The sequence below is a fragment of the Erinaceus europaeus genome, chromosome 1, assembly GCF_950295315.1.
Source record: "Erinaceus europaeus chromosome 1, mEriEur2.1, whole genome shotgun sequence".
In the NCBI taxonomy this organism is placed as follows: domain Eukaryota; kingdom Metazoa; phylum Chordata; class Mammalia; order Eulipotyphla; family Erinaceidae; genus Erinaceus; species Erinaceus europaeus.
Window position 1 is genome coordinate 79,227,174 of NC_080162.1, and position 23,211 is coordinate 79,250,384.

The 23,211-nt window shown below is 44.2% G+C and overlaps 1 protein-coding gene across 12 annotated transcripts in view; it reads left to right on the forward strand.

The window, feature by feature from the left end:
- EPB41L1 (erythrocyte membrane protein band 4.1 like 1) overlaps positions 1–22,300 on the forward strand; it is a 212,675-nt gene extending 190,375 nt beyond the window's left edge. For all 12 annotated transcript variants that reach the window (XM_060189328.1, XM_016186133.2, XM_060189324.1 and 9 more), the window contains 6 exons: positions 2,510–2,608; positions 8,388–8,474; positions 9,274–9,357; positions 11,188–11,268; positions 11,832–11,948; positions 18,899–22,300. In XM_060189328.1, coding sequence (XP_060045311.1) covers positions 2,510–2,608; positions 8,388–8,474; positions 9,274–9,357; positions 11,188–11,268; positions 11,832–11,948; positions 18,899–18,907 — 477 coding nt within the window. In that variant the 3' untranslated portion in view covers positions 18,908–22,300. The remainder of the gene's footprint in view (positions 1–2,509; positions 2,609–8,387; positions 8,475–9,273; positions 9,358–11,187; positions 11,269–11,831; positions 11,949–18,898) is intronic.
- Positions 22,301–23,211: the final 911 nt, after the last annotated feature.

Sequence of the window (23,211 nt, forward strand, 5' to 3'; positions counted from 1 at the left end):
AATAAATTACTCAGTTATGGGGGCCGGATAGTAGCACACTGGGTTAAGTGCATATAGTGCGGCTCAAGGATCCAAGTTCGAGCCCCCAGCTCCCCACCTGCAGGGGGGTCACTTCACAGGCGGTGAAGCAGTTCTATAGGTGTCTATCTTTCTTTCCTTCTCTCTGTCTTTCCCTCCTTTCTCCATTTCTCCCTGTCCTGTCCAACAACAACAGCAATAACAGCAAGGGCAACAAAATGGGTAAAATGGCCTCCAGGAGCAGTGGATTCATGGTGTAGGCACCAAGCCCTAGAGATAACCCTAGAGGCAAAAAAAAAGTTATGAAATTCAAATAGAAAAAAATGAAAATTTTCTTGATTTCAGGAAAAAAGCATACATAAACAACATATTCAACACATCTCTAGATATTTATAAATTTTATACAAATAAATAACCCCCATTTACTTTTTTAAAAATACTTTTAGGGGGAGTCAGGCGCTAGCACAGTGGGTTAAGTGCACGTGGCACAAAGCTCAGGGACCAGTTAGGATCCCGGTTCAAGCCCCTGGCTCCCCACCTGCAGGGGAGTCGCTTCACAGGCGGTGAAGCAGGTCTGCAGGTCTCTCTCTGTCTCTCTTCCTATCTCCCCCTTCTCTCTCAATTTCTCTGTCTCTATCCAATAACAAATAAGTAATAAAAAATAAAAAATAAATACTTTTATATATTATTATTCCACGTGTGCTGTCTAGGCATTATATGAAGCCCTGTACTTTTTAAGTCCACTTAACAGTGGGTCCTGATGTATTCTGCAGTTCCATCCTAGGCCTGTGGTTGTTAGTGAGGCAGTTAATGGCAATTAATAAGGAATACTGCAGTGAATGTCCTTGTTCATGCTTCTTGGGAAAGTTTTCAAAGTTTTTATTCAAAGGGTGATTTCCTAACAGTGAGATAGGAAGATCAAAGGATATAGGCTTTGACATTTTTTTCCTTTTTTTAAAAATTTTATTTAAGAAAGGATTAATTAACAAAACCATAAGGTAGGAGGGGTATAACTCCACACAATTCCCACCACCCAATCTCCATAACCCACCCCCTCCCCTGATAGCTTTCCCATTCTCTATCCCTCTGGGAGCATGGACCCAGGGTTATTGTGGGTTGCAGAAGGTAGAAGGTCTGGCTTCTGTAATTGCTTCCCCGCTGAACATGGGCGTTGACTGGTCAGTCCATACTCCCAGTCTGCCTCTCTCTTTCCCTAGTAGGGTGTGTCTCTGGGGAAGCTGAGCTCCAGGACACATTGGTGGGATCTTCAATCCAGGGAAGCCTGGCCAGCATCCTGGTGGCATCTGGAACCTGGTGATTGAAAAGAGAGTTAACATACAAAGCCAAACAAATTGTTGAGCAATCATGGGCCCAAAGCTTGGAATAGTGGAGAGGAAGTGTTAGGGAGGTACTCACTGTAAACTCTAGTGTACTTCTGCTTTCAGGTATATATTTTGCAGTAGTTTATGGATACGTGTGAACATAAGCTCTCTCTCACAGAAACTGGTGTATATCTAGGTTATGGGACTTTGTTAGAAAGTGAACCACCTGAGATGAAATTAGAGTGTACTATAAAAGGAAAGGTCTCACCCGAGTAATGAAGCTGAAGGGTTGTCATTCCACACGTGAAGTCTCTGGACACAGTCTGAGGTGAAGCATGTTGAGATGGCAATCGTTGCGTTGGTTAGGTTGTGATCGGCAGATGCAATATTATTTGGTATGGATTGGAAGACGCATACGGGAAAGTGGGCCCTATCCAAGGGTTCCAGGACTGGGGGAAGTAGGGGCTCTATAGTGGAGATGTGAGGTTCCTGCTGTCTTAGGGTTCAAAAAGACAATCGATAGTTAATGTTATCATCACATTATTTGGTAATTGGATTAACTTTGAAAGTCCTTTTGTTAGGGTTTGCTGTACAGTATCCAGTATCTTATATATAGCTGTGCTATTGGATGCTTCTAATCTACTTGGTCTAGGCTTTTGAGAGAGTCTGCATATCAAATACACAGCCTATATATTAAAAAGATTCAGTTTGTGTTTTGAGAAACTAGACATACAACTGATTTTCCCCCTCTCATATTAATTAACTACTGATTTATATGTCTACATTTTGCTAGGAGTGTACATAAACACCATTCCCACCACCAAAAGACTGTGACCCATCCCTCCCACCCCCCACTGTCCCAGGAAGCTGCATGTCTACCCCTCACCACAGAGTTTTTACTTTGGTGCCCTAGGCTTTGACATTTAGGAAGAGTTTGTGGGCTGGTCTGGGAATCCTTTTTCCTGTCAGATAAAATAACTTAAATGAGCAGGAAGACCTATGAGGCCCCTCTGTAATTCTATGTGTGAATATCCTCCCTCCCAAGTGCATATTCACTTATAGACAGACTGTCACTGTGACTGGGGATGTGAAAGTCCAGTGACAGCTGCTACAGGCATATCTTGTTTTCTCTCTCTATCTCTATGTCTCTTTCTCTCTCTTGCTTTTAGGCTGCCTCTGGCCAGCAGGTTGATGGGGCTGCTCCAGGGGGTAAGGAATTCATGACAACTACTCCCTCCATCACCACCGAGACCATATCAACCACCATGGTAAGTAGAACCCAAGAGGTTCTCTCTCTAACTTCAATATACTTTCTTTCCCCTAACTCCCCCCCACAAAAAACCTAAAGAGATAAGCTGAAAGATCTTTATTTAGCTTCATGGTCAGTCAGACCTGGGCCATGAAGTGAAACTTGGTCTACTCCTGTGATTACCGTGGAACATTCTATCAGATCTCAAGTTTTCCAAACTAAGTTATGTGAGAGATGGAATCCATGAGTATGATCTAGACCATTTCAGTCATTGCAAGGACAGAGGGAGGGTGGCATAATTACACATTAGATTACAAAAGGGCTGTATGAGAATTGTGTCTGCAAGTCCTTTTTGAGGCCCTATCCTAGCTTGCTTTCTTTAGGTTGGAGAAAGCTTACGCCACTTCCTTGCTTTGATCAGTAGATGGCGTACAGTGGGCAGAAATTGGAAGCTCTGAATTTTGGACCACCTAGCTCCCAAGGAACCTTGTAGCTCTGCTATTTGCTGTCTGACCCAAAGAAGGTCCTTAACCCCAGATGTCTTCATCTGTAAAATGGAAGATAATCCCCCCTTGCCTGGTTCTCAGCTTCTTGAGAGAGTCCAGTAATATCAGACCCTTTAGGAATAACACAGAGCAGATCGCATTCAACGCAGAGACTTTAGTGCCAGGTAGTAATACTGAGAATTCTGATTGTATCCTCTCACTGGATCCTCATGAAAGCTGCAAGATGGACACTCATTTGTCTCCATTGTTGAAAGATGAGGAAGCTGAAGTTCAGAGAGGTAAAGTGACTTACCCAAGGCCACATAGCTAATAAGTGGTTAAGCCAAGACAAAGTCGGGCATCCTCATTCTGATTCCGGAAGCCCACTGTCTACCTCAGTCATTGCTCTGACCCCTTTCTGAACCATTGTGTGGGGCTGGTGCTGGGTAGGTGTCAGTGCTTGGTGTGGTCCTGCCTTAAACTGCGGCAAATTGTTTTCTCTTGACAAACCACTAATATATATATACACCAGAAGGGAATGATTTTAGATTAGCCAGCAGGGAGGTATTTTGTAAAGAAAGATATGAAGCTAAAAGTTACAGCCTTTCCCTGGTCACTTGGTTCCTCTTAACCCTCAACCCTTTACCACATGGCACTGGGATGCTTATCGGGCTAAATTTAAATTCCCGCTGGGGTGGACAGGCAGTTACATCATTCATTTACCCATCCGTCTATCCATCTGTCCATTTGTTCCAAAAACATTGACCAGCTTCTACTATCTGATGAAGACAGAGATACAACAGTTGAAGTAAATGCACTGCCTGCTAGAATTCATTTGCTCAATTATCATCTCAGGTATATAGATTGGTCACAGTGGTGAACAAGACCCACTTCCTAGCTGGATGATACTGAGCAAGTTACCTGACCCTCCTAAGCCTCAGATTTCACTTCTGTAAAGTGGAGGGAAGGGCAATAAGAGCATATTCCTCATAGAACTAATGTGAGGGTGACAAAAGAACATCTGGTGCATAGTGCCCTAGCAATGTGAGTTCTATGATTAGTCCCTCTCATTTATGCAACAGTGTTTAGCTATACGGGGAGGATAGGGGTGAGGTGATGCCCCTTGCCAGGAGGAACCTCAGAGGCTTCTGCCTAATCAGGGATATCTCAACTCTGCTGGGTGGGTAGGTAAGTAAAAGTGCAATTATGGGAGAAGGCAGTAAAGGCAACTGAAGTGTCAAGTGCAGAAGCCAAGTAAAGGAGAACAGTATTTGGGGGAATGCCAGTGTGGTGAGACATTCATGCTCAGTGTGTAGAGAAAAGGGAAGGAGAGGCTGAAAAGGAAGGCTGGACCAAGCCATGAAGGGCCTCAGAGGTCACAAAGTTCAAACTCTTGGAAACATTGTTTTGGATTGGGGCATGTTGTCCTCAGGTATGTGTTTCTGTGTATTAGAAAGATGTCTCTAGCAACCTGTGGAGTGTGAGCCAAAGCAAATATTCCTTCTCCTTTTCCATCTTCCTGCCCTCCCTTCCTCCCTCCCTCTCTCCTTCCCTCACTTCAGCAAATATTTATTAAACACCCCAATGTGTGAAGTACTGTGGCAGGCCTGGTAGATCTAGTCCTGAAAGATATAGAGCATCCCTGAGCACAGTTGCCATTGAGAGAGACCCAAAGAAAAGGCATGAAATTAGTTTAGGGGCAGGGCAGGATCACAAGGTAGTGGGTGCTAAATAGAGGAACAGAATTTAGGGATGCCAAGAGGGAGAAAAGTATAGGATTTGGTCATTGGTAGACTTTTTTTTATTTAATTTTTTATTTATAAAAAGAAATACTGACTAAACCATAGGATAAGAGGGGTACAACTCCACACAATTCCCACCACCAGAACTCTGTATCCCATCCCCTTCCATGATAGCTTTCTTTATCCCTCTGGGAGTAGATTCTTTATCCCTCTGGGAGTATGGATCCAAGGTCATTGTGGGATGCAGAAGGTAGAAGGTCTGGCTTCTGTGATTACTTCCCCGCTGAACATAGGCAGGTTGATCCATACTCCCAGCCTGTCTTTCTCTTTCCCTAGTGGTGAAGGGCTCTGGGGAAGCAGAGCTCCAGGACACATTGGTGGGGTTGTCTGTCCAGGGAAGTCTGGTCGGCATCATGCTAGCATCTGGAACCTGGTGATTGAAAAGAGAGTTAACATACAAAGCCAAACAGATTGTTCACCAATCATGGACCTAAAGGCTGGAATAGTTCAGTTGAAGAGTTGGGGGGGGCTCCATTTTGTAGATAGCTAGTAGGCATATTTTAGTTACATTCAAAAGGGCCTGTGGCTATACTAGTGTTTTATTTGTTTTTTTTTTTTTTTTTTTTTTTTTTTTTGCCTGAGCCTGAAATCTGATATGCAGGTGGATCCAAATTATTGAGTGGGGAGGTGATGTCATGGCTGGCAGACGGACCAGAAAGCTGATCAGGGAAGAGAGTAGCTCCTAAATATGGGAAAGGTGTATACATTGGTAGACTCTATTTTTCACTTTTGTTTCCAGGATTATTGTTGGGGCTCAGTGCCTGCACCACGAATCCACTGCTCTTGGAGGCCGTTTTTTCCCCTTTGTTGCCCTGGTTGTTTTATAGTTGTTATGGTTATTATCGTTGTTATTGATGTTGTTGTTGTGGGATAGGACAGAGAGAAATCGAGAGAGGAGGGGAAGACATAGAGGGAGAGAGAAAGATAGATACCTGCAGACCTGCTTCACCGCTTGTGAAGTGATTCTCCTGCAGGTGGGGAGCCGGGGGCTGGAACCGGGATCCTTACTCCAGTCCTTGCGCTTTGCGCCACATGTGGTTAACCCACTGCACTACCACCTGACCCCCCACATTGGTAGACTCTTAAGAGAGCAAGAAGAAAGATGGGCCATTAACACAGTCATTGGCAAAGTCCAGTCCTAGGAAGTTGTTAAGAATGGTATATTTTGGGCACCACCTCAGACCTGTTGACTCAGAAACTGTGGGACAGGATGCAGATATGTTTCCTTTCCTTTTTTTTTTTTTTTTATTGCTGCCATGACCTCATGCCTACACAATTCTACTACTACTAGCAGATTTTTATTTTTCTCTTCCGTTTCCTAGTTTTCTTTTTTCCCCCCGGAGTCTGAAATCTGTTATGCAGGTGGATCCAATTTATTGTCTGGGGAGATGATACCATGGCTGGAAAAGGAACAGAAAGCTGGATCAGGGTTCTCTTCCCTTTCCTTTTCAGTCTCAGAAAGAGACACAAAGAAAGAAACACCATGGCACTGTTCCACTGTTTGTGGAGCTTCTGGTGTCATGCATGTTGCTCCTATGTGATGCTGGGGGCTCGACCCCCTATCTCCAGTTTGTGTTTTTACAAGCCCCCCAGGTGATGCCCATTACAGAATAAACACAGCTGTGGGCCCTTGAACAGACAAGTCTGAGCCCTGAGATGGTGTAGTAGTGGGAGATAGAGACAAGCATCTGAGTCCCTTGCCAGATGGAAGCAAGTATGTCTGGGACCAATTCCAGAACTACATAACAACTAGGATTCAAAGCAGGGCCATGCTTAACAGTGAGGAAATCAGTGATGCTGCAGAAGGTGCATATTATATTTGGAGTCTGAGAACATGCATCAAAATCCGATTGAGTCATTAACTTGCTGGAGAGCACAAATAAGTCATTTAACATTCTCAGGTCCCCCAGCTTCTCACTTGCAAAAAAAGGAATATTAGAATATCAGGAAAATGAGACTAGGAGATGGCTCAGCTACAAGCACATTGCTTACATGCATGGAACCTTGGATTTAATTCTGGGCACCACGTGACAAGAAAAACAAAAGGCATCATAAATGATGGAATGGTACTAAAAATATACAAATTATGATTGCCTGCAGTTGTTATGAGCATTAATGAGATCATGCATCTTTAGCATCATACCTAGCATGTAGCAGTTGCTCAGAAAACTGAAGCTATGTACTGGTGCTCTGCTCCTGTATTTGTCTAACAGATAATGGTTTGTACAAAGGCCTTTCTCTGGCCTTTCTCCTCTATTAAACTCATAATGTTTCTAGGAATGAAGCATGGATCCTTTTTTAAAAAGACATGTGGAAGATCAGATGGTGGTGCACCTGGTTAAGTATACCTAGTACTAAGCAAGGACCCATGCTAGGATCCTGGTTCGAGACTCCAGCTCCCCACCTGCGGGGGGGCGGGGGGTCAGTGTGGCGGAGGGAAGCTTCCCAAGTGGCAAAGCAGGACTGCGGGTGTGTCTGTCTTTCTCTCTCCCTCTCTGTACTGTCCAATAAAATGAAAAAAAAATGGCTGCCAGGAGCAGTGGATTCATAATGTAGATACCAAGTCCCAGTGATAACCCTGGAGGCAAAAATTTTTAAAAAGGATATTTGCTTATTAGACAGGGAGAGAGAGGGAGGGAGGGAGAGAGAGAGAGAGAGAGAGAGAGAGAGAGAGAGGGAGAGAGAGGGCTAGAATGTTACTCTGGCACATTTGATGCCAGGGACTGAATTGGGGGCCTTGTACTTGCAAGTTTGGTGCTCTGTCCATTGTGAGATTTCCTGGGCTGCTTGACCCCCCAACCCTTTTTTTTTCCCCCTGTGACTGGAACTTTATTCTTCTGGGTTGACTTTTTCAGATAGAAAGAGAGAAGGAAGGGAAAGTATACCACAACACCAAAATTTATTCTAGTATAATGGGGTCAGGCTCAAAACTGGGTCTTGCACGCAACAAAGCAGGTGCACTATCTAGGCAAGATATCTTGCTGGCCTTGGATCCCTTTATTTGAAAAGATTTTTTTGGAACAGTTTTAGTTTCATAGCAAAATGGGAGGATGATACAGAGATTTCTCATACATTCCTTGCCTCCCATTTCCAACATCCCCCATCAGAGTCATTTGTTACCATGGATGAACCCACATTACAGGAAGTGGTTCTGCCCTTGATTTCATGACTGAAACATGGCAGGGCCAGGCCAGGAACCTGAACTTCTTAGTTCTTTTGTTAATACTTCCAAAGAGCAATACCATATCTTGTTCACCACAGTGTCCCTCATGCCAGACACTCGCCAGTGTTTGTTGCATGAGTGAAAGTGAGCATGAGTGTAAGTGAGCAGGAGTGTGTGAGTGAGCAAGTGCGTAGCAAATGAGAGACTGAACTGAATTATGTCTTCAGCTCTCCGATTCCAGTGTTATTACTTAACTTTGTGGCTGTGAGAGCTACACAGTGACATACCCCATCCCTCCTTGGGCCCCCAACCTGAGACCTGGCCTTTTGAGCACTATTGTTTCCCCAGGATAACAGTCTCAAGTCCGGGAAGGGGGCAGCTGCCATGATCCCAGGCCCACAGACGGTGGCCACGGAAATCCGTTCTCTTTCTCCGGTAAGTGGGCAGGGCCAGCACAGGCTAGGAAACTCATTGTGAGAATAAACACTGGTCCACAGGTGACCTGCAGCAGGTGAGCATAGACCCCAGAAGGCTGCCCTGTTACATGCAGTGCCAGGAAACTGGCTTTCAAATACCCGTAGGACTCTCTGGTACCCATCAGAGCACTATCCTTTGCCCTTCACCCCCACCCCATATCCCAGGTCCCACATCCCACACCCACACAGCTGGGCATTGGAGGTGTGGTCATGAAGTGACTTTCCCCTCAGTGGTACCTATGAGGCAACAGCTTTTTTGCATCTACTCTCCTCACTGACCAGGAAGAGCAATGGTGTAGGACTGTAAGACTTGGATTCTGGGCCTGGCTCTGCCAGTGGCTACCCTATACATCAGAGTACTAACACTCTGAGGACTCTTGTGGCTCCTGCATTCCCCAGCTCTGTTTTTCTCACCCTCTAGCCCCAGAGAGTGTGTTCCCAGTCCTGACACAGTGGAAGATTGTGAGATCTCTATGTCCATCTTAGATTTCATTGCTCATTCTTCTAAGATACCAGGATTCATAAATTCTAGGGTATAATTAGGATTAGGATTCTAATTAGGAACCTAAGGTTCTGGAAATTCTTGATTTCAGGGCTTGGTATTTTTGAGTTTTTAGATTTAGTTGTTCAAAGCACCTTGGCTTCTAAACTCCACCTTCATGGGGCCCCACTTGTCCCTTGGCTTACCTTACCCCCACCCCACAAAGTCCTGCATCCTCACCTGACCCCCTTGGGGTGGGGGTGGTTATATTCTGCAGATCATCGGGAAAGATGTCCTCACCAGCACCTACGGCGCCACCGCGGAAACCCTCTCCACCTCCACCACCACCCATGTCACCAAAGTGAGTAGCAGCAGGGCTCCCTGTACTCTCAGTCTGTCCATGGGGCTCAGCAAAGTCATTGCCACTGCTCAGCCTTGTACCATGGGCAGAGAAGCCCTGTAGTGTTTTCAGTTTTTGGAGTGCTGTGCACTTTATGCTAAAGGTCACCCTAGGAGACTCGATATCCAGGTTAGGGGGACAAGACCATCTCATTTGAAGTAACTGTGAACCATGATGTTTGCACATTACAATGCTGGAGAGAGCTAGAGGGGAATGTAAAGAAACCCTGAAGAGTGAGCCTCCTGGGGAAACTGAGGTTTGTGCAGGCTCTGGGAAAGCTAAGTAGGCATGAGGGAGGAGAGATCAGAGGTAGGCAATCAAAGAAAAACAGACAGTAGGAGCAGAAGTTATGCACTTACTCATTAACTGCACAAATGTTAGTAAGGGTTGACCTCAAACTGGCCTCTATGCTGGGGGGTTACAGAAAGGGACATAAGCAACACATGTTTGTGGGAAAGAAAATGGTCTCCCTAAAAAGGAGCAACAGGTAGAGGATGTTACTGTAGAGGAAGATTAGGTTGTTGACCAGGGAGTCAGGGGACAGAAAAGACACAAATAAAACAAATCCTAGGAGAGTAAGGGAGTCTGAAAGTCCTTGGGAAGCTGATAAGCTTTTGAAATTGAAGAGTGACCCAGTGAAAAGGGCTCGAGGAGGGGAGAATAGGTCCAGCAGGCTGTGCAGGTAGATGGGAGAGAGAAGAGCAGGAGCTATGGAGAGACTAGGGGTGTAGGCCTGGGCCAGAGTAGGAGCTGGAGAAAGAGGAAGAAGGCCAAAGTAGGGAGGCATTCCTGCTACATCAGCTGTGACAAGGATTGAGGGACTGACACAGGCGAAGAGAGAGAGGAGAAGGAGAGAGGCCAGGGGACCAGGTTGAGTTGGAGGTTCTGCCAAGTCTGGCAAGCAACACAGATACTTTCTGCACATGACTTTCCCAGGCCTGCCTGCTCTTGTACAAGACTCAGCATCTGTCCACATTCTCCAGCACGCACCCATACCCGCCAGGAGCTCTGGTGAGCAGTGTTGGCTTCACTGAAAGCTTCATAGGTAGACTTCCCATCACATGCCCCAACACAGACAGCTCAGAAAATCCCACTTCCCAAAGTCCCTACGTACCCACTAGGAACCCCCTCTTTTTCCATCCAGTCTAGACTGCAGCTAGGACTTCCCTCAGTCCCTACTCTCCTTTAATAGATCCAGCCTTCAAGTCCAGTCCCATGTTTTACTTCTAGATGTGCACCCAAACCCACCCCCTCAGTAAAGAGTGGATGTTATAAGTATCATCACTGCAGTTTTCTCTCATAGGATTGTTAGAAGTCATTTAAGGTAGAACCTTGTTGCCATTCACATTTCATTCATGTGTTCATTCAACAAATCTGCATTTAGCACCTGCCCTGGGCAGGTCAGACATAGAATAGGGGAGGAGGGGACCCCCAAGAGGAACAAAAGCGTCCCAGTTCTCAAGAGCTCCAGCCCAGTGAGCAAGGCTAATTCACACACAAAGGTCAGCATGAGGCAGAGTGGCCCAGACCTGTGAGAGAGACCAACATGGTGCTCAGGAAGCACCAAGGCAGGAAGGTTAACCAGAATCAGGGAAGCATTTGAGTTTGGCTTGGGAGATCTAGAGGGGGCGTTTGGTAATTGGGGGAGATGTGATGGTGGCAGTGAGGTGAGATGAACAGTCTGGAGTCCTAAAACCAGAGAAGGAAAATAACCAAAGGAGCCAGGAGAGAAGGCAGCTGCTAGGTTCCAGTAGGACTCGACGCTGATCCCACCTCCCTTTCCCTCTGCAGACTGTGAAAGGAGGGTTTTCTGAGACAAGGATTGAGAAGAGAATCATCATTACTGGGGATGAAGATGTTGATCAAGACCAGGTATGGGTGGTGCTGGAGAGATAGCTCACTGGGTAGGGTAGCTGCATTGGCATGGATGTGGTTCCTTGTAGGAAGTGCTATGGCCACAAAGAAAGCTTCAGTGGTGTGGTGGTGTGGTGTCTCCACGTACTGTCTAAGTGGAAAAAAAAAAAAAAAAGAGCCCTGGAGTGCTGAAATTTCACAGGCATGAACCCCTTGTTTCAGAGAAAACAAAACAAAACAAACAAAAAACAACCGGGAATGGAGTTTGAGAGCATTATCCTCAAATGCTCAGTCCCCAGCTTCTCCTATATTAGGCTGTCCATAGATGGGTGGCTACCGTTATGACCTAAAAGATAGCCACTTCCTGTCAACCCTGCCCAGGCACATGGCTTACAAGGAAAGGAAATAGAAACCAAAAGGAGCCAGAAGACACAAATTATAGCCAATTTCTTTAACTACTTGTCCACTGCCCATCCCCGGGCTTCTGTTTCCCTGTCTATGAACAAGGAACTTGTCGTTCTCCAGGGCCTGTCTTACATCTGCTATTGATGTTTCCTCACATTGCTGTTCTTTTCCACCAGGCCCTGGCTTTGGCCATCAAGGAGGCTAAACTGCAGCATCCAGACATGCTGGTAACCAAAGCTGTCGTATATAGAGAAACAGACCCATCTCCAGAGGAGAGGGACAAGAAGCCACAGGTAAACCTGATTCAAGGCTCAGCAGCCTTGAGAGGGAAGTGGGAGTGGTGACAGTGTCATGCAAGACTCACTCCCATCTGAGAGCCCATCAAGTGGGTTGGTTCCTAGTGTGGTTTTGTGACTCCTTTGTGGTTTGTAGCTCTAGCTCACACTCGCACACGCACACGCACACACACACACACAGGAGAGAAAGGACTTTGTGGGGGCGGGGGGTGTCAGGCCCCAGACCCAAAAAAGCAAGTCAAGAAATAGTAAGAAAAGAGGAGATGGCCAAGGAGAACTGAAGAGGGACAGGTGGAGGCAAGCATAGCCTCAGTGCTCATTGCTTAGAAGCTGGAAGTCAGAAAAAGTCCTGCAGACCCAATAACATATTCCTATCTCTGTCTTCATCACAACTCACCGCTGTTGCTGAAAAGAGATAGGATGACCACCGTCTTTGATCCCAATTGTGTCACTAAACTTCTCAGGCATCTAGGGCCAGAACCTTAGCAATCCTAACTTATTCTATTTTCATTTGAGTCATCAGCACCTTGTTGCATACAAGGAATGGAATGGTGTTGTAGTTAGGACTTCTGTCAGCATAAATGGGGGAGAGCTGCTTCTGGCCACTCTGAAAACTTTACTGTATTCTATCAGACTTCTAAAACAAAATCTCACAGTCATTGAGCATAGTGAAATAAGTCATTCTGCCTGAGTCCACTTATAGAGAGTTCAAATACAGACAAAACCAATCAATAGTGATTAATGCCTAGATAGTGTCATCTTCTTGAATATGATATTAATGAGAAAGGCAACATCCTGGGTTCCAGAAATGTCAGTGTCTTCTCTCTTCTCTCCCCTTTCCCCTCATCTACACACCTCTAAAGCATGTATTTTCTTCTCTATCCATGCTATGTCTCAATAAATGCTCATCTCCCTTTTTTAAAAAAAGAAGGAAGAAAGAAAGGAAAAGAAATGTCAGTATCTTCAACTGCATGGGTTACATGGGTGTGCACATAAACATAAGCATTTTTCAAGCTCTGCACTTGGGTATGTACATGTCACATGTTTTCCATGTTACACTGCAGTGGAAAAAAATCCATCTCAAAGACACAAATAGCAGGTTTGCTTTTTTGCCATTTTCCCTGAGGAATGAAACCAATGTTTTCTAGAAAGATACAAGAATGTTTTCTTCTCTTCCTTTGATGACTACCCACTTTGTGTGTGAAGAAAAAGCACTGAACATTTACTTTCCTTCTGCTTTGAAAGACTGTCAAACCCTAGTCTAGACTGCCTCTGTCCAATAGAACTTTCTGCAGTTATGAAAATGTGTTTCACAGTGTAGGAGCCAGTGGCCACACACTGCTGTTACTCACTTGAAATGCTAATTTCAAGTTAATACAAAATTAGATGTTCAGGATTTTGAAGATTTTAAAATAAAAAGAATATAAAGCAGATTAGTAATATTTACATTGATTACAGTAGTGAAAGATAATGTATGGTTAAGTGAAATATGTTATTAAAATTAATCCTATTTTATTCTTTTTACCATTTTGATGAAAATAAAAACACAGCATTGTAACACAGATATTAAAATTTTCTGATTATCAAGGAAATTGAAGAAAAATAGAAATTTTAAAAAATAATGTCTAGAGAATCTATTATCTATGAACATTTTAATTCCACTAGTTCACATTTTCTTTCTACTGGGTGATACGAGTCTAGAAATAAAGCTGGTTATGAGTGGAGTTCATCTTCCAGTTTTCCTCAGACTTAATGCAAGTGACTGTCATTTTTGTCCTTTCAGTTATTTAATCTTGCTTTTTTTTTGTCCCCCAGATCTCAGAATGGTATATTGTAGATCATTTGCCAAGCTGGTATTACCTGGGGAAGCTTCTTTAAAATAGATGCAAAATGGGGGTCAGGCGGTGGCACAGTGGGTTAAGCACATGTGGCGCAAAGCGCAGGGACCGGAGTAAGGATCCCGGTTCGAGCCCCCGGCTCCCCACCTGCAGGGGAGTCGCTTCACAGGCAGTGAAGCAGGTCTGCAGGTGTCTATCTTTCTCTCCCCTTCTCTGTCTTCCCCTCCTCTCTCCATTTCTCTCTGTCCTATCCAACAATGAATTGCGTCAACAAGGGCAATAATAATAACCACAACGAAGCTACAACAAGGGCAACAAAAGGGGGAAAAAAATGGCCTCCAGGAGCGGTGGATTCATGGTGCAGGCACCGAGCCCAGCAATAACCCTGGAGGAGGAAATAAATAAATAAATAAAATAAAATAAAATAAAATAAAATAAAAATAGATGCAAAATAACTATTGTCATAAAGTCTGCTTCAGAAGTGTTAGTCCAGAACCTGGGAATCTCTCTTTATACCTTGGTCCTTAGGAAGTCCATGTGTAGTCAAGGAAAGATGCTCCTGCTGAAAAGAACTCTGTGCTAGCGCAGGGACCAGCGCGTAAGGATCGCAGTTCCAGCCCCCGGCTTCCCACCTGTAGGGGAGTCGCTTCACAGGTGGTGAAGTGGGTCTGCGGGGGAAGACAGGAGGGGAAGACAGAGAGGGGGAGAGAAAGATAGACACCTGCAGACCTGCTTCTCTGCCTGTGAAGCGACTCCCTTGCAGGTGGGGAGCCGGGGGCTCGAACCAGGATCCTTACGCCGGTCCCTGCACTTTGCGCCACATGTGCTTAACCCATTGCGCCACCACCCGACCCCTGCCTTGTTTATCTTGTCCTAGAGAGCCAGAAGTTTCTCCCATGCCTTTTTTTTTTAATTTTTTTATTTCTTTATTGGGGAATTAATGTTTTACATTCAACAGTAAATACAATAGTTTGTACATGCATAATATTCCCCAGTTTCCCATTTAACAATACAACCCCCACTATGTCATTTATCATCCTTTCTACCATGCCTTTTAACCCACATGCTTTACCATTAGTTATCATAAGTAGAACCCCCTTCTGATTGTTAGTATAGTCAGACTTATTAATTCTTAGGGAGAGGCCTTTCAGTCAGAAAACTCCTTTTTATTTATGTCATTACCAGGGCTTCACTGATCCAGGCCAACTCTTTCAGATAGAAGTCAGGGTGTGAGGTGTAGAGCATGGGAGATAGCTCACCATATGTGAGGATCCAGGTTTGGGAAGTCTCGTGAATGACAAAGTAGTGCTGTGGTGCTGTGGTGTCTCTCATTTTATCTCTCCCTACCACCCTCTATCTAGAAAAGGAAACATTAGTCTGCTGGGAGTGGAAAAATTACGTAGGTATGGAGGCCCAGGATAATCCTGGTGGGGGGAGAGGGTGAGGGGAAGGGAGAGGGAGGACAACAGCACTGAAGCTCCCCCAGTGCTGTGGTAAATCCATGTGGTATACAGATGGCTCAAACCTGGGTCATGTGTGTCAAAGCAGGCACCCTCCTGGGTGGGCTATCTCACCAACCTCCAAGAAAACTCCTTTCAAAAAATAATGATCGGGAAACATTGGTTTAATAAGTGGATGAATCATTATGCATCATGAGTGGTATCCCAAGGAAAAGTTCTTTCGTCCTACAGACCTGGGTTCCGATCTCAACCCTGTCTATTATTAACTGACTTTGAACAAGTTATAGAGCCTTCTCAATTATCTTTCTCATCAGTCAGATGGTAATGATAATAATCGTAGTAGTAATAATGGCTTTCATATATGGAATGTTTGGGCTAATCCAGACACCAGTTTATGTACTGAACATAAGTACTGTTATCTGCTCATTCATTTTGCATTGGAGGAAACTGAGACTCTGAAACATTAAGTGACTTTCTCACAGTCATGGAACTGGAACCACAATGGAGTGACTAGACTCAGCCCTTCTCTTTTAGTCTCCAAAGCCTTCTTAAGGCTTTAACCTCCTCACCACACTGGCTTTTCATGGTGTCCAGATGTAGGGTTGCTGAAATCATACATCTACAGTAGTTATCACATTGCCTGACATGTAGTATTTGCTCAACAAAAGTTAATATGACTTTTTTTTTTTTTTTGGCCTCCAGGGTTATTGCTGGAGCTCGGTGCCTGCACCACAAATCCACTACTCCTGGAGGCTATTTTTTTCCCTTTTTTGTTGCCCTTGTTGTTATTTTTTTTTATCATTGTTGTGGTTATTTTTATTATTGTTGTTGGACAGGACAGAGAGAAATGGAGAGAGGAGGGGAAGACAGAGGGGGAGAGAAAGATAGACACCTGAGGACCTGCTTCACTGCCTGTGAAGCGACTCCCCTGCAGGTGGGGAGCCGGGGACTCGAACAGGGATCCTTACGCTGGTCCCTGCACTTTGCGCCACGTGTGCTTAACCCGCTGCGCTACTGCCTGACCCCCTAATATGACTATTATTACTGTTTACCAGAAGTTGGCCAATAAAAAGGCAGAGTCCATGTATGGACTCTGCTGTTAAAACAAAGACAAACAAATCATAACATGGTGTTATTTTTGATGTCTTTATTATTTCTAAAGTGCCTGTGAGATTTTGAAGACATCCTGTCTACTCATAATAATGTTTACACTGATTTATAATACAGGCATTTTATTAATTTAAGTGAGCAAAATGCAACTTGCAGTTATGAGAAAAAAAATCCTCGGGGGTCGGGCGGTAGTGCAGTGGGTTAAGCGCACGTGGCGCAAAGCACAGGGACCGGGCGTAAGAATCCCAGTTCGAGGCCCCAGCTCCCCACCTGCAGGGGAATTGCTTCATAGGCAGTGAAGCAGGTCTGCAGGTGTCTATCTTTCTCTCCCCTTCTCCATCTTCCCCTCCTCTCTCCATTTCTCTCTGTCCTATCCAACAACAAACGGCATCAACAACAACAATAATAACCACAACAAGGCTACAACAATAAGGGCAATAAAAGGGGGGGAAATGGCCTCTAGGAGCAGTGGATTCATGGTACAGGCACTGAGCCCCCGTAATAACCCTGGAGGCAAAAAAATCCTCAAGAAATAGCAAAAAATGAATAGAAAGAATACACACAGACTTTGGAGCAGTATATCCAGAGGTACCTCCCTGGACTTTAGTTTCTTCATCTGGACAATGAAGTTAATCTATAAATTGTAGCTGCTGTAATAATTAAACAGCATCAATAACTGCCTTAGTCAATCTGGGTTGCTATAGCAGAATACCATAGGCCTAGTAGCATAGACAAAACACATTCTGACAGTTGTGGGCACTGGAAAGTCCAAGATCAAGATGCCAGTCAGTTCAACTCCTATTAAGAGTCTACCTCCTGGATTGCAGACAGCAGTATCCTCTGAGTCCTCACATGTTTGAGAATAGAGGAAGGTCATCTCTCTCATATTTCTTCTTATAAGGAAACTAGTTCCACTTACGGAGCTTCACTTTTATGACCTATAGCCCCATGTTCAAATACCATCACCTTGAGAATTAGTTTCAACATGTGACATCAATAACAGTGATATGACAGAAGGTGTTTAGAAATATGAAATGGCTTCCCTGTCCTTCAAGGTTTTGTCATAGCTAGGACTGGTAAGAACCAAGAGTAAGTTCTATCATAGACTTCTGCCACCAGCCTGCTGCCCAAGGCCCTGTTTCCATACGGATGTCCATCTTGCTGATCTTCGTCTTCTCTTCCTTCCTGAGTGCTACAGAGATATCTGTGCATGTTCCAGTTGACTTGACCTTTCTCTTGAAAGTTCTTCTCCTTGAATTTCTTGCTGTGAGTGGGGAAAGCATGTCTGTCTCACAGCCTTTTCTCCTCTCTCTGTAGCATGCAGGCCAGAGAGATAGGCCTGCTCGATCTTCTCCCCCTAGTCCCCTCCTTCAGACAGAACCTGTTTCCCAAATACTACCAGCAGGAGGGCAGCACTTACCCAATCTTGTCTTTAATTAGGAGGGGAAAAAAATACTGACTTGTTCCAAAGCAGGAGACTTGGATTTCAGCCATCTCACTGTTATTAAATCCTCTGGGTCTCGGTTTTCCCATCTTTCAAGTAAGCTGAGAAGAATCAGATTTCTCTGATTATATTAGCACTTGACTAGATATGAATTTTGAAGGGCAGGAATGATAAGCCAGTTGTTAAATGGACTTGAGTAGCTGCTGTTATGTGTTGGGCAGTAGAAAGACAATGAGGTGGGGGTAGATAGCATAATGGTTATGCAAAGAGACTCTCATGCCTGAGGCTCCAAAGTCCTAGACTCAATCCCTGGCATCACCATAAACCAGAGCTGAGCAGTGCTCTCATGTAAAAAAAAATAATAAAAAATAGAGAGATAACGAGCAATAATAGTAATAGAGGAGTCAATTATTATTTCTCATAATATTCTGATTCTTACTGTGAATTATCCTTCTAACTGCACAAAACAAGACCCATTTAGAACAATTTAGATCTAAAGAGATTAAGAAACATGCCTGAGATTACAGAGCTAACACTGTGAAGTGGGGTTTCAATTCAAGGAGTCTGAATAGAGAGCCTATGCTCTGGCCTACTAAGTTTTGGGGTCAAACTTGAGGTGGAACCCATGCTCTATTTTCTTATTTAATCCCTGCCCTATGGGTTTTAATCCCCTGTACATATGAAGTACAGGAAGGCAAAATAAAAAGAATGTCTGCAATCTTAACAGTTCTTAGAAATGAGAAAAGAATAAGAAAAAAAAGAAAAAAAATTCTTCTCAATGTTAAAAGGAAACTTAGACAAAAATTTAGAACAGATTACCTCCCAGGAAACAAACAAGAAAACATACCTGAACTCTGTATCAGACAGACAAGCATGGGCTCAATTCTCAGCTGCTGCCACTTAAAAGCTATATAACCTTGAACAAGTTACTCTTTCAAAGTCATTATAAAAGGTAGCTTTTATATAAAGGGTAACTCGATGGTAAAAACAAACAACATCTTTCTATTTATTTAAAGATGAGCGACAAAAAGGTCCTAACTTTTCTTGTCCTCTTTCCTTTGTGCCGCCTTCCCCTCTACATATGACTGGCTCCAGGAATCCTGACCTTTGTGAGGAGATGCTGGCATTTCTGGTCCAACTTAAGCCAGAGAACCATTAAGAAGGGGCCTTCATTCTGGATTCTCCGATTCCGATTCAACATCGACGTCCCAGCTGCGACATACTGTCACTGATGAGAGACTGGGAAAGGAAAAGCATATATATATATATAGATATATATAGATATAGATATATATACAGGAAACACCGCGTCCTTGCACTGCTGCTGGGGCTGACCAAGCTGCTGGCCAACAGCAACAACCAACATCTGAACACCTACATCTCCTTTGCAGACAAATTAAAGAATTAGTAGGATTTTTCAGGAAAAAATAATTATATATATCATGCCAGTAATCCCCTGCTCCCTTTGAAGCCCTGCAGAATGACAGAAACAAGCCAGGCTACCATGATTGTCGAAGTATAACATGACCCTGGCTCTGCACATTTCACTAATGGATGAACATCCCATTTGTTCTTCTCCAGCATCTGTTGCCCACTTGAATGCAAAGGAAGATATTTTTGCAGCAAAGCAAGAGGAGTCACAGCAGCAAGACAAGCGCCGCTAACCATTTTCTGAGAAAGAAAATTCCCCACTTGGAAAGGAGGAGGAGGAACACTGGATTATTATTTTTCAGGTCTTGACACTGGGCTGCAAAATCCACCTTCCTTTCTTCTGCCTCCCCTCCCCCTCAACTCTCACGAGTCTTGTCACCATTTTCTGTCTCAGCTCCTTTCTCACCCAGACCCCTCAACCCATGTCTTCTGACCCAAAGGAGGGCCATAGCAGATGGCTATCATCTGAAAAAAGAAAGAAGGAAAGGAAAAAAGAAAGAAAGGAAGAAAGAAAGAAAGAAAACCAAGACACAGGAAGCGAAATAGACATATATGTTTATGGGTTCTCATTATGAGGGCGCAGCTTGTAGGAAATTTGTATGTATGTGCTTTTAAGTTATGTATATTACATATAACAGGAAACAATTATTAAACAGTGCTGGTAAGTACGAAACCGACATTTTAAAATCCTAATTATCTGTGATTGATGTATCCCAAGGTTCCCAGATCTCGCTGTACTGGCCCAGCAAAGGAGACCTGGACTCTGGCTATCGGTGGCTCACAGTAGGGGGTGATGACTCAGTGTAGTAAAAAAAAAAAAAAAAAATAGTGTGTGGCGTTTGTAATTGGCTGATTGGTGGGGAGGGGTGGGGCCCCCAAATGGAGAGCCAGGATTTTGGCAAGAAGGAAGCAACCTAAATATGGTTCAAAAATGCCTTTTCCCCCTCCCAGAAATAGCAACCAGGACCTGGTCTGTGCTCAGACATGGGGTTCAAAGTTAGGATCCTACTGCAGAGGTCCCCTGGTTCAGTACCTCTCTCTCTCCCTAGGAGGCTTGCCTTGGTTTTCAGTTCTCTCTTTCTCTTAATCTCTCTCTCCCTCTCTCACCATGTCTTGCCTTTCCATAACCATTCTGTGACAGCTAACTTTCTTAGGTCTCCATCTAAAGGGAATTGACACCCCTTTTGTCACCCACAGAGAATGGTAGCTTCAATCTGTCTACCTGAACATCCCCAGCTCAGTCTTCTCTAGCCTGACTGTATTCAGAATTTTTTCTCTTCTTCCTGGGCCAAAATAGCTAAGGCAGATACTGCAAGCACAGGACAGGCCCTGATAGGTGAAAACTACATTTTCAAAAGTCCCTCCACCCAGCAACAAGCTGAGAATGCAAGCTGGTGGTGTTCAAAGGCATGTGGAAGACTGGCTTTGGAGACTCCCCCTTATGGCAGCATCTGAGCTCTGAGCCTGTGCTCTCTGAGTACCAGAACTTATCTCAAAACCACAGAAACACTTGGAGAAGGCCTCATCAAGAGCATGGACTTTGGCACACCTGGTCTTTCTTAGCCTTCCTGTCACATGCTGCTTCAATGAACAATAGTTCCTTTCTGAAAGATTATGTCTCTGCTGCACTTTAATTTCTCAGCCCATCTCTTTATCCCCACACTCTACTCTGGAAGCAGTCAATAAGTTCACTCAAGAAATACTGAGTCCCTACTCATACCAGCCACTGTTCTTGGACTAAAGAAGAGAGTAGGAGGGGAGAAAGAGAGTCCTGGGAAGCCCCCCTGAGTCAGCCTTACATTTCAAACCACTCCAGTCTCTCTGAGAGCGTTTCCACATGTCCTCTGGATGATTGGACATTGCCCAGACCCCCACCCTAACCCCCCTCCCTCCACCATGCTTATCAGTTACTCTGAAGACATAGCTGCCTAGACTGTGCTGGCCTGAGGCAGGATAAGAAGCCAGAATAGCATTTGCCTTTGTGGGCAAAAATGGAGAGGGCTCAGAGTCTAGCACCTGAGGCTCAGATGGCAGCATGAGCTACCTCCCCCTGGGTGTGATAGCACACTTTTCATGCACCAGGTTATTTGTACAGTCCTGGTGGAGAGGCCATTGAACCTTTTTCCTGCCTTCTCAACCTGAAAGCTCCTACTCTTACTGGGACAAGAGCTGGAGTGGCTTCACCTTTTCCAGACCACTGGGGATTTGACTCATCCCTTTGCAGGAGCCAGGTGTGCCCTGAGCGGTACTCTGGGCACAACTCAGAGGGAGAATGTTCCGAGTTCTGTATTTGCCTACACGCCAGGGCAGAGATGAAATTTAGGCTTAACTTGGGGGCCAACCAAGGTAGTTCCTTCCCAACGATATTCTGATCTTTCTTCCACAGGAAGGCAGGCAGCCCCACCAAGGGAGAGGGGAGCTAAAGGACTGAAATCTAGGGCACTGGTTCTCTCCCATCCTCCTCCTCATAGAGAGTATAGATGTTTGTTTTGTCTGTCTTCAACCTACTTTTACTTTTTTTTCCCCCCATCTTTCTGTGCTGCCTCTCCATCCAGGATAACAATGTAGTGGGAAAAAACCCAGAGGGCAGTCAGGAGTTGTGGTGGTCACCTGGGACCAGTCCTTAACTCACAGAGTGACACTGGGCTAGTCTTATACCCCTTTGGGGCCTCAGTTTTACCACTTGCAAAATGAGGAGAATGAAACAGATGCTCTCCGGGTCTTTTTCCATTCTGCCATCCTATTGATCTTCATTTTCTCTTATTTTGCTTTCTCGGAATCTTTTTCCACCTGAGGGTACAGGAAGTGCCATGACCTGTTTCAGTTTCCAAATCCTGCAAGTACATTCCAAGACTGGCCTGAAATTGCATGAGCAACATCATCTTAAATATTTTTTTTCAAAAGCACTTTACCAACCAACTGCAATGCTGTCCTGTTCTTTTTATTCATGCCCTCTCTCGTCCCCTGTGCTCCCCCACCTCAGTGCTCTGTGCTGTATGCGTGTGCTCTCTGTTCTTGTATACTCAATAAAAGTGAAATAAATGTGTTTGATGCTGAACCTCAAAACTGTGTTGGCATCTCTCTGTCTCTGACATTGTCTACTGGTACAAGTTGGTATTGTGGGAAGGATCAAAACTGGCATAGAGAAATCCTAACCCAGAACATTTTCATTCAACAATTATTTGCAGCTCCCAATGTGATCTAGCCTTAGACTAGACTCTGCAGGTCTAACAGCAAATAAGACATTTGATAATTCCCTCCAGGAACTCCCAGGCTAGAAAAAGAAACAAATAATGAAGACATGCAATCAGAGACAATTCCAGAATAATGAACACTAAACAAGAAGATACATAGGAAGAGGGGATGCAAGGTCTCTGAAGGAGTATACTTATAATAAGGTAGTCATATATGGATTTCTTAAGGAAGTGATTTTTTTTTATCTGAATGAAGATAAAGATCTAGTAAGATCTTTGGTTAAGAGCATTATAGGTAGAAGGAACTGGAAGCATGCAACCTTAGGGACTTGGTGTGTGGAGGAAAGGTATGGTTTTGTTTATTCATGGATGAAGAGTACCTGCATTCCCCCCCCCACAATTCTTTTCCATGGCAACTTAGTGTATAATGTGCACAGCAGCTTTCAACCGCAGCTTTGCCCAACCTTTTCACAAACATACCACTTGTCTTATTATTCACTTATTTTTCTTTAAATTGACTCTAAGATAAAGTCAAGCACATTTTAAAAAGAAACTATTACTTTTACAAGTGGAAAATTAGTATCATTTGTCAAAGAAAGGCAGGCTCCATTAAAATTAATGTGAAAAAATAAAATTAAAAACCATAATTCACCTAAGACCTAATCTTGTTCTTTAGATTACCTGAGGTTCACACATACTACCTTTTCTTTTTTATTTGACCACATGATTCACCCCACACAGCCTTCTTTAAAAAAAAAAAAAATGGGAGTCCGGCGGTGGCGC